At 60.2% G+C, this 11,182-nt stretch overlaps 3 protein-coding genes across 3 annotated transcripts; all 3 read left to right on the top strand.

Annotated features, from left to right (window-relative positions):
- The first annotated feature begins 1,064 nt into the window (after positions 1–1,064).
- On the top strand, positions 1,065–2,738 carry TRAVEDRAFT_30163 (uncharacterized protein). Its single transcript, XM_008041903.1, has 6 exons — positions 1,065–1,569; positions 1,629–1,662; positions 1,730–1,863; positions 1,921–2,238; positions 2,291–2,598; positions 2,660–2,738. The coding sequence occupies exons 4-5, from the start codon at positions 2,214–2,216 to the stop codon at positions 2,461–2,463; spliced, it is 198 nt and encodes a 65-aa protein (XP_008040094.1). The 5' UTR covers positions 1,065–1,569; positions 1,629–1,662; positions 1,730–1,863; positions 1,921–2,213; the 3' UTR covers positions 2,464–2,598; positions 2,660–2,738.
- A 4,438-nt stretch (positions 2,739–7,176) lies between these two features.
- Positions 7,177–7,847, top strand: TRAVEDRAFT_49588 (uncharacterized protein; the record flags this gene model as incomplete). The annotated part of the gene is made up of 2 exons (XM_008042094.1): positions 7,177–7,279; positions 7,336–7,847. The coding sequence occupies 2 exons, from the start codon at positions 7,177–7,179 to the stop codon at positions 7,845–7,847; spliced, it is 615 nt and encodes a 204-aa protein (XP_008040285.1).
- A 1,352-nt stretch (positions 7,848–9,199) lies between these two features.
- Positions 9,200–10,841, top strand: TRAVEDRAFT_30171 (uncharacterized protein; the record flags this gene model as incomplete). Its single annotated transcript, XM_008041904.1, has 5 exons — positions 9,200–9,403; positions 9,487–9,746; positions 9,827–10,013; positions 10,169–10,516; positions 10,569–10,841. Coding segments are annotated over exons 2-3 (353 nt in total), but the record flags the coding sequence as incomplete, so codon positions are not given.
- Between the last annotated feature and the right edge of the window lie 341 nt (positions 10,842–11,182).

The raw sequence follows: 11,182 nt of genomic DNA on the forward strand, positions 1-11,182 counted from the left end.
CAGCGACGTCCACAGAGGACAAGATCACGCACTTACCACGTGTCCGCGCACGCCCAGCTCGGCGTGCACGGAGACTACCTCGACGTCAACGCAGTCAGCACAACGCCCCCGCCTACAAACAACACGCTCAGCACGACGACACGGCCAGCACGGACAAACTCACCTGGCCACGACCACGACGAGCAGCGAGCAACGAGCAGCGAGCACAGAGGACAAGAAAACGAGCACAGGGCAAGCACGAGCGGACACCGACACCCCATCCCCACCCCACCCACCCTCTTATACCGCCCCACTTCCGGGCAGGCTCTCGCTCCCGGCCGGACACACGCACGTACTACGTGCACCCTCCCCCACTTCGCCCCTCCCCTCCGCGCCCTCGCAACCCGTCCGCCCGCCCGCCCGCGTACGCGGAGATGAGCGCCCGCCACGCACGCTGTGCCTGTACCGTACAGGGTGCCAGGGCGCATCTCCGATCTGCGTCCGCAGGGTCGGCGCACCGTGTCTGCGCGGACTTTGTCGCCAGATCCGGCGCGGCGCGCGGCGCGCGGGGACGCGCGGGACGGCTGGCGAGGCGAGGCGAGGCGAGGGGCGCAGGTTGCTGCACCCCGGGGGAAAGTGCGAGAGGAGCGGACGTGTCTGGACGTGGCGGGGCGGGGCAGGGCGGAGCAGGCTACATTCAGCGACGCTCTACCTCGGGGTCACGACCGTACCGCTCACGTCGATGCGGCGTGCCGTGTCGAGCGCGGAATCGTCGCGCCGCACGGCGATGGACCCCGCCGTGCTCGGGCGCGGGGTCGCTCGTGTTCTGTCCTCTCCCGCCGCCGTCCTGCAGCCCCCGGCACGGCGGGAACGTGTCTCGTAGTCCGCTGTATTCATGTACGCTCACAGAATAGATTCCGGCGCGCCCGCCGTCGACGTCCCCAACACGTCCTGCATGTATCGCCTCGAGGCTTCATCGCCGTGTCTATGTCCGGGACGCACGTCCTGCTGTTAACGAGCTGGCCCAGAAGACGAGCGCACGTCGGCTCGAACGCACGCTCGCCGACGCCGAGGGGGATGCGAAGGAGGCAGGACACGACGCCCGCCGCTCGATATTCGAAGGATGCTGGCGACGCTGTGCGCATGCGCGCGGAGACTACACACGGACGCGGGGCACGCTGTACGGCGAGTTCTGCGAACGGCGCGTGCACTCGCCGTGGGCACCCGATGCAGGGCCTCCCCATCCCGCTCACGAGGCACATAGACCATCCCAACCCACCGACGGAGCGCACCCTGCGCCCGCGCACGCCCTGCCCGAATCGTCCGCGCATGGCACGCCGCGGAGAACGCCCACGACGGAGCCTGGGAGCCCCGTTCACGACAAGGCCATGAATCATCCATCTGCAGCCGCGCGCGACGTTCAGGCGGGACCGGGAGCAGTATTCCTGCCGTCTCGTGGGCCAAGGCGTGGAATGCACGTCGTGCACTAGACGATGCGTCCGGGGACGTGCCATACGCTGTGCAAAAGCTCGTCGGGAACGGGGAGGCGGGGAGATGATTTGTGTCGGACAGCGTGTATTCGCATGGAAGGTACGTACGCGTGATCCTCTTCAAGCTCAGGATGGATTGCTGATGTGGTTCTGCTGTAGGTGTGAGCACTGTGTATCGCGTCCCTGACGTCTTGTATGTGCTCTGAGAATATGGGAGATGCTCTCGTAAACGACCGGCTGAATACTCACCGGCAGTGCAGTTGCATGAATACTGCGAGCTCAAACCCGAGTTCTTCATTCGCTCCTGGAAAGTGTGCTCGTGATGCGGGAGAAGACACGAGGCTCGACTCGTCGCCGCCGCGTCCTTGCACGTCTACTTAGTACACGCTGCGAGGTACGCACTCAGGCTAGCTTGCCTGAATCCCTCTGATTTCCTGCGCACCACGATCAGCTAGACTCAGTACTCGGAGTAGTTGCGACCTCGGCCAGCACTACTTCTTCGCGCTACGCCCATGGAAGTGTGTATCTCGTGGTCAAGAGATTCTGCGATTAGGCATGGCGAGCCGGAGACTCACTCGACAAGTACGGCGGACGAGGGCTCACAACACGACCACGCGAGGCGAGCACGGCGTGTTTTCCGCATCAGCACAAGGTCGCATGCTCTCGCAAACGCCAGCCGTCGCGTTCGCGAATGCGACGAGCTCGACTTTGTATCCGCCGAGGAGACTCGCTCGCACGTCCGCGATGTGGTCTCAACGCCCTCCAGCAGGTACGTTCAGCTAGAAGCAGTAGCATGGTCGCCCTTGTTGACACGCTTGTAGTGATCTCTCCAGGAGCCTCTCCTCTGGGAGTGCGCGCCTTCGATTGCTCGTACTCGCTGCCGGTTCCCATGCACGCGCTCGCGGACCGCGGTGCTCGTTCCAAGCTACGGGGCCTCGCGACAAACTCGTACCCAACCGCGCAAACTTGCAGCGTCGATATGCACGTTCGATAATGTTTCTAGGCTGCGTCCAGGGCCGTTGGACACGTTTGGCGAGCTCCTGTCTGTAATACACCACTCTGGAGCTCTCGTACGCGCGCAGGATTGTCTTCTCGAGACGTCGTGCACGTCTCGAGAGCCCTCCAGCAGGTACGTTCCGTCAAATATGGTGCCGTCGTGCTCGCTCACGCCCTGATGACGAACCTGTCAGACATCTCTCCTCGGCGGGCTCCAGCCCTCGGTCTCTTGTGCACGCTATACCTACTCGTGCACACGCCTGTAGATGACGGTACGAGTCCCTGTCTGCTTGCGCGCGCCGCGGATGCCGATTCCTGTGTGCGGGATTGGGGCACAGACTCGCGACGTCAACATCCGCATTCGACGACGCCTAACGCCCGCGTCCACATGCCCCGCCAAGCCCCGGGCCCCATGCTCAATGCAACAGCCCCCGCGACGCTCGCATGCGCCGCGGCGTCGTCATGATGCGGCCTCCAGCTCGTTTCGTAAGATGAAATCGGTGCGTCCCTGCAATCCGGAGGCGTCTTCGTTCGGGCGCGAGGTGCGCAAATCCCGCGTCTGCCACGCACGCCGTTGTCTCAAGCTTACTATCCCTGTGACAGGCGTGGGGATCGTATGAAATACCCGTCGAAGCGTCTCGTTTCGTCGCGCTCAGACCACAAGACTGCCTCCAAGTTGCCGCTCCTCATAGATCCTACATTTGTCTCGAACATGTGGTTCAGCTCCGTGGGGCTCCTGTCTGCAGCGGCGCGGCGCGCCGTTGTCCATACGATCCTGTATTAGAATCAGCTTCGATATATTTCCGAGTCCCCGTGCCTAATTCTCCTCGTGTGGGAACACGAACAGCGATTGCGAGCGCGAATAAACAACTCCCGACGGATTACCGGTTGCCAGAAGAAACTATTGGTCTTCTAGGTTGTGCGCGCACATCTTGACGATCTCGCGAGCTGCGGTGTGGCATTTCGCGGGTCTCTGCTCCTGTTTCAGAAGGAAACCAACCGTGTCACTCGAGACAACTGCTCGCGGGCGCAAGTCGCTGCCCGCGCGTCCGATCCCCGCGCATGCCTCATGCTCGCGCCAGCGGAGCTATTCAGTCCGGAGCCTCGTTGTCGAACGGAGGAATAAGATATATTGTGACTATTGGACGAGCCACGCAAACTCCGAACCGATGCAGGAACATCACCATTTCCGTCGCGTCGCAAGCACGACCATTCGGTCGGAACCCCGGGAGAGCGGCCTCCCAATGACGGAAGATCCGCTCACTTGTGAACTCCGGTCGTCTCCGCGTTGGTCCCCGTTTCACGGCCGTAGAGGACACGCTGCCTGCGGTTTATTGCACGTCTCGATGCCATGCAGTGGCGGAAGTCTGTTAGAAAACAACTGAAAGGCGGGGCGGACCCTGCTTGATGTACCACTGGCACACATCAGGGACCCGCATTTCTGAGCGATAGTACTCTTGAGAATGCACGAACTCACGAAGGGGTAGAGACAGACAAGAAGGCGCGTCGCGGCGCGTGGGGCGGCGTTGTGTGAAGCTGTTCTAATTGTGAGCGTCGTGCACCATCCAACGAGAGTTTCGAAGGCGTAGAGCTGCCGCCGTGATCGGACGATATCGCTCCTCGCGTACGCGCTGTCGCGTGTGACCAGGGGAAGCCTGTACGCCAGTCAATAACTTTATTGTCTGCCCCTGAATCAGACAACGTACGACGCAGTTCCCGCCGTGTTTGTGCGTTACGGGGATAATATGTGGCGGCGACACCGCCGCCTGCGTCGCCGTCACCACCACAAGTCAGCGCACGTGCTTCCTCGCGACTTCCACCAGGACATAGCGCGTGTGATTGAGGTAGAATTACCGGCGTGGGATGCGGGCGGGTCGTGCAAGTCATCCACTAGCTGCTGAGTGGCTACGCCGCGCTTGCTTCATGTACCTGTAAACAGCTGCATGGAAACCCATGCGAAGCGAGTCAGCGCGGAGACCCGGATGCTGGACACAACCGCAAAAAAACTGACCCGTGACTGCGCCGTCAATACGGTGCAAGGTACACCGGCGTCGGCCGCCGCCCGTTGACGCGGACGAGTGCTAGCGAGGGAGCATTCGGGAGTCCAGCCTGAGCCCCGGCCACGCAATCAGTGGACATACCGGGATGCTAACAGATGAAACGTGCTAGTTACTAATTAGCGAAGGAATGTCAAGATCCAACAGCAGCACATACGCACGATCGTCTAACGGGAGCCCACGATCTCGCGATCCGCGATGTTGAGTCCTTGACAACGCCTCCGACTTGATCTAATGAGTCTAGGCTCGCTGGGAGATCTTGATGGCGATGTATCGTGTTCTGTGACTCTGTGGGCGCGAGTTCGGTAGTATCCTGTTGTTTAGTGGGACATGAGCGGCGAGCTCGCGCCGCCGGTGTGCGTGGAAATATGGCTAGTGCCGCTTCGGGGTGAGATGGGTGGCGGCGAGCTCCATAGGAGACGAGTCCAGTGCCCTGCGTGCGCGCGCAGGTCAGATACTTTGGAGATGAACGCGGGCGCACCCTCTCGTACCACTATGACGGAGATGCATCTGCCGCGCCCTCGGCGATCTCTTTCATGCGGACGTACGGCGCGGGGGGGACAGTGATAGCAAGGCCCGGGGCGGCGACGAATAGGCCGACGTCCGGCGGAACGTTCACGATATACGGAAGACACCTGAGACTTCTCCCGAGTGTAGACTCGATGCGGCGCCTCTGCTCTGCGCCAACCGAAGAGTCACAAATGTCACGGCTCTGCCGCTAGCGCACTCAGATCTCGCCATACACGTTGCACTCTTGAGCTGGCCGCGCAGGAAGTTGACGGCGCGATACGAGCGCGGGAGGCGGAGATAGCTTCATACTGCACGACTATAACAAACGGATCAGTGAAAATGCCACTTTCGCGCAGTAGAGAATCCACTCGCCACGTACAACAGACAACAGACAACGGACGAAAATTCGTCCGAGTTCCATCGCAATCGCGATGTACGTACGTCCGGGGCCCAGGCAGTCGAATAAGCAATTAGGAGCGCCGCGGCTGATCAACTTAGTTGTGTGTGGTCGAGTCGGCCCAATCAGCGGAGAATTCCGGCGCTGAATATTGAACCATGTGGGTTAGCGAGGGAGGGACGAGACGCCACGGCTGCACGCACCTCCGAAGTGGGCAACACGATGACAGATAAACGACAGCAGATCTAGACGAATCAGAGATCAGAACCCCGCGCACGGACACAGATTATTTGATATTAATTCTCACCGCTATATCGGCTTGTGATAGCGGCCACATATGATGCATCCGTTGCGGAAGGCCGCCGTCCGCGGGCCTCGTCTTGGGAGCACCAGGGGCGCGCGGCGTGACGAGGCCATCGCATAGTTTGCGGCGAGGACAGTCCGCCGCGCCCGAGAAAAAGCTGCCCGCAAGCGAACAAGCACCTATGTAATGCTGATCGATTTAGCCTCGGGTTGTGAACGCTTGTTGTCAAAACGCGAGACTTACGAAGGCGGTGTCAAATACGCGGCGCAGTGGAGGATACCACAACGGCGGTTAACGGCCCCTGGCGTATCGTAGTGATGCTAGGCAAGCGGGGCTTCGAGTATCTCGATTGTAGTCTGTTAGGTACGTGGGTCCGCGATCTTGAAGTGCGGACTTGGCTTGAAATGTCCGGTAACGCCGGGCGGAGCCGTCCAAGAATGCACCCGTCCGATCGACTGCGTCGTGTCAGTCACGAGGGACACCCGAGATGCATGCTTACAATATTCACAGAACCGAACCGGGTGCTACGAACGCGAGACTGGCAACAACGCGCGACAACGCGGCACGGAACTGTCCGCACGTGCCATTTCGCGCGGCCTATGCCCCTGGTCGGCATGCATCGCCCTTTACATTTCGGAGAACCAGCTCAATGTACCGCACGTTGTAGAAGTAACTCTGGGAGCTTAAGGTGTCAGAAACGGTCTGGGACGATGCAGGGACGACCCTGATACTCACCATGATACTGTACGCAAATGACGGAGTAAGTCTCGACCCCATCAATGCTAGGAGCGCGCCGAGCCCTTCTGAGCGGAGGCGCGGCTGGGAATGCTAAGAACTTGCACGAAGGGCGATAATTTGATCTACGGAGGCTTGTCAGCACTGTCCGAAAACGCGATCTGATATCCACTTGACCGATCGTCCGGGGCGCGGGATGTAAGGGTGGGCATTGTGTGCGAGAGACTCGGAACACCTCCCGCAAAAAGGCGACATGTCCAAGACGACGCGGCCGCATCTGAATACGGCGAAATTGTCGATGATGACGGCAGGCGGTGCGCTCCTGAGGCCCGCCGTTCGCAACGGACTTGATCAGCCGAGGACCAACATGACGTTATGCAACCGAAACGGCTCACCGTGACGGGAGACGACCGCGGCTCGCCGCGCGTTTCAGAACGCGTTCAATGGCCGCTTCGAGAGGCGCGCATGACGCGCAGTTGAGACGGACCATAGGAGGGTGGCTGCCCCGATCTCGCGTGGCGATCGTCCGGCTCCCCTCGCTTTCGGAGGATACTTGTACTCCAGGTGCCAGTCGATCCTTGCCCTGTCACCTCAACAGTCAGCTCCACTCTCCTCGCGCGCGTGCAGCCCACAGTACGTACCTCACGGCCTTGTTCGGCCGCCCGTCTCGTCTCATACTGCTATAGCTCTATACCTCCCTCGACCACGATGGCCGGACAGCGCGCACATGGCGATACCCTCCGCGCCGACTATGCTCGGATGGAGATCAAGTTGCGGGGGGAGCTCAGGGGTCTGCTGAGCGATGGAATATGTGAGTAACGCATACTTGTTTGTGTGCATGCCCGAACTGAGTTGGCGCCCCCCTAGCGGACGTCGCGGGTGTCCCAGGCGCGAAGATGGCATATGCTATCAAGCGGTACTGCACGGGCGTGGTTCTGCGGTACCACGTGAAGCTCCTGGGCTGGCCCGACGACATCGTCTTCGACAACCTCAGTCGCATCACGGGCAAGGAGCGCATCTTGCGCCTCCTCGAGCTCTGGAAGAGCGGCGCGATGTGCTTCGTCCCGATCACGGACCCGGCCGAACTCGCCGCGGCGAGGAGGGATCCCCTCTTGGTCGCCCCGGCTCTTCTTCACCGCGGCATTCCGCCGAAGCGCTATCGCAGCGATTTGGGTAAGCAACGCCGGCGCCCAAAGTCAAATCCGAGCAACTTACCACCGAGGCACCCCCGGGACGGGCCGACGTCGGCTGAGACGGTGACGGACGAGGCAGAGGCGATGGCGGAGCTGGAAGGCGGGATGGCCGAGCTGACGGACATGCAGCTCGTGCTGCTCAGGCTCGCACGTCTGCCGCTTGTGTGGCCGGAGTTGGGGATGTAGACGTCGTGTAGATTGTGGTACCTTACGTTTGCTGAAGGCGCATACACCGCACTATTACATCTAAAACTATTTTCTCTTATTGCTGAAGGTGTGGCCGCGACGGGGGTGGTGGGCGGACGACAGAGCCGGTGGTGGTAACGAAGAGAGGACGAACGAGGAGCAGCTGCCAAACAGGGAACTCGTCTGGCTCGCACGGGCGCTTGATTCTCGAATCTCGTTTGCCGCGCTCCTCGCGCTCATACGACCTGGGCTGTACATAAAATATTTCCTGGGCTCGCTCGCTCAGCTGTAATCAAACACAAAATTCATTTTTATTCCACTCTTATCCGACGGTCTACATTGAAGGTGTATTCGTCCAATTCGGACTGGTTTCGCCAAACAGTCCCGGAGACCGCGGCGCTCACTCTCGTCGGCTATCGCTAGCTATCTTGGCCCACAGATTTGAACTTTGGGGCGGCATTTCCCTCTGCGTTGCAACTCTCACAACCTCGGACTTGTTCATACACGTCCTTACCGTCGTAGGCTATCCTGACAGTGTAATTTTCGGGTGCAGACAATCGCCACCACAGTTTGGGCGAGCGGGTAGCGGCCCGAAAGCCGCGGGAGAGAGGAGCTCTCCTGCGCGGGCGCTTGCTTGTTGGAATCCGCGATTCTCGTTCCCCGCGCCCTCTCGCACTTGTCTCTCCTCCACCACGACGCCGATCGCGTGCGAAATTGGCCGCCGCGCTCGCACACCCCGCCTCACTCCTGCAATAATCTGATGGATATTTTGAGCAACGCGGATGGGTTGCATTGACGGGATGTTCCTTTGATTTGTATATTACGGCTATTGGCAGGCACTCTCGAGTCTCGAAGGCCGCATCGCTCGCACTCGTGTCCGCCGGCCGTAGCTACGCATATAAATTCAAATGTCATGGTATAATATATTTCCGAGAGTCGGAACTCTTACTAGATGCATTTTTGCGACCTGTATTGGACTGGGAGGGTGGTATCCATATGAGAAGCAGGGGTGCTGCTGCTCATATTGTTACCTCCCTCATTCGCACTCCATCTGGATGCGGATGGGGGATGCGGAAGTGCCGGATTGAGTGATTCAGGGTCCGTGTTGCTGCTCACGAGCGCAGACGGGCTGATGCACATCATGAGAAGTGAGGGAAGATCCAGAACAATGGACAGGCTGAAAATGCGGACATGTAAGATATCCATGGCAATCCGTGAGCCCTCCGAGGTACACGCGAGTTCACTAATTTGTTTGATCTAAGCTGCGGAGTTCGGTTGAGATGGGGCACAAACTCTAAGCTTAGCACACAGGCGAAATCCAGTCTATTGGACGCTGAACACAGTAGTATTGTATGACATGCAGACAGTACTACAGTAGGCTACCTTCTATCCAGAACAGACGGTGGAGGGAGTGGGAGGAGGGGATTTGTTTCTCTCACCAGGCAGCATCACGTACGGGAGGGGCGGCAGCCCACATAGCAGCCCGTGGACGGCGGCTGCCACCGACCCTGACTGCGGTTGCACCAGAGGCCGTCCGCGGCCTGTACCCGGCAGACCTGCATCAAGCAGCCAGACCGACAAGACCGGGCCTCGCATCAGACCCGCAGACGCACGCAAGAAATGAAGGTAGTGTACGTACAGCAAACTTCTCCACTTTTCCCCCACCGCCCACCCTGTCGTCTGCGACGCTGCGTGCAAGATGTACCGCACAAGAACTTCGACGATCGAGCTCTATGAGGCGAGCAACGCACGTCTTCCCCACCCTGCCACTTGCCTGCCAAGGTCCGTGCGACCTAGAGCCGCCACGGTGCCTCAGCTCTCCTCTTTGCGAAGCTCGCATACTCACACTGGCACTGGCGCGGGAGATCCCTCAAAACCGCGAGCATGCACGGGGTGCAGGTACGTCGATCTGTATCATAACAGAGAGGTCAGCACTTATTTCTCGCGGCCTCCTCTGCTGGCGCGGACCTTTCTTGCAGATATCCCTTCCCTAGCTGGCAGTTTCGCCCACCGACTTCCCGTGCCGACTTCCACGCCGCCACACCACGCCGCCGCCCTCGAATTCCGCGCTGCCACCCACTGTTCGTGCACCCGCGGCACACATGGTATAAGCCGAAGCAGTACGTCATGTGCGCCGTATAGTCGCGCGCCCGCCGCTAATCTCACGTCGTGTTGCGGCGATCTTCCGTTGCATCTCAGGCCTCCGGATTCATATGCAATCTCTGTCGGGCAGGATGTAGGATGGAACGGGGCAGCTGGAAGGCGGGAGTTGAGCATCAGGCGACAAGATCAAGTGCTGCGAGAACGTCGAAGGTACGTACGTGCCCGTCTCCTCACATCTGGTCTTTGTCGCCTGACAGCCCGGCGGCAGAGTCGGACCGCAGACCGCACGTCCTGCCAGGCAGCGACAGCGGGCAGTCAGTTTCTGGTATGGGCGGCGACCCCGGCTCGCTGGACGGAAGTCAAAAGTCGCCGCAAGTTGCAGACAGGCTCGCGGCTCTGCGGGCACGCGGTCTCGACTGCTCCTCGGAGTCGCGAATAGTCAGGCACCCGCAGCATCCTCTCGCCCGCGCGAACACGAGATATACGGTATGTACTCGCGTGACTTCTGTGCACGCGATATGCCTGACCAGCGCTGCACAACTCGCAGCTCGGCGCTCGAACCCTCCCTGCTGGATGTGATCAACGCGTGCACACGAAGACGATACGGTACGTACTTGCCTCGCAACGCGAACGCGGACCTGACTCCATGGTCGTTGGCGGGCTCGCAATTCACGGTACGTACTTGTGATGCTCCGAGTTCGGCGCACGCCCGAGGATGCGGTGCGCGGCCTCGCAGGGCAATCACCGGCGAGATCTGGAGATTTGAAGTAGATACGCGAGATCAGTGTCGATGTCGAGGTCGCGCGAGAGTAGGAGCGACGTGCGAGAACGTACGAGTCGCGGTCGGCGCAGCTGTTCCGCGCGGAGGACGAGATGCGCAGCCCGAGCACCACAGAGTACGGCAGCAAGAAGCAAGTTCGAGGCGCCCACGCACTCCTCCGCGCCAAGTTCGCAGAATAGGCGCCCGCCCGTGGACCCACTACACTCGACGTTCGCGACGGAGGCGTCCTGCGGCGCCGTCCTCTTCCGCACTGCGAGGGCGTGTTGGGGGTTTAATAGAGAATGTATGGGACGTAGAAATATATTTTATGCGCTCGAAACAGCACGAACAAGTCCGTTCTCGTTCGTAACAAAAGTGTGCTTTCCGGACCCTACTGAGACCCATCTGCCGTCCCCCGTCGTAGTACTGTTGTCCCCCGTGCTCCCCCGTGGTAGTACTGCTGTCCCCCGTG

This window comes from Trametes versicolor (assembly GCF_000271585.1).
Source record: "Trametes versicolor FP-101664 SS1 unplaced genomic scaffold TRAVEscaffold_8, whole genome shotgun sequence".
NCBI lineage: Eukaryota > Fungi > Basidiomycota > Agaricomycetes > Polyporales > Polyporaceae > Trametes > Trametes versicolor.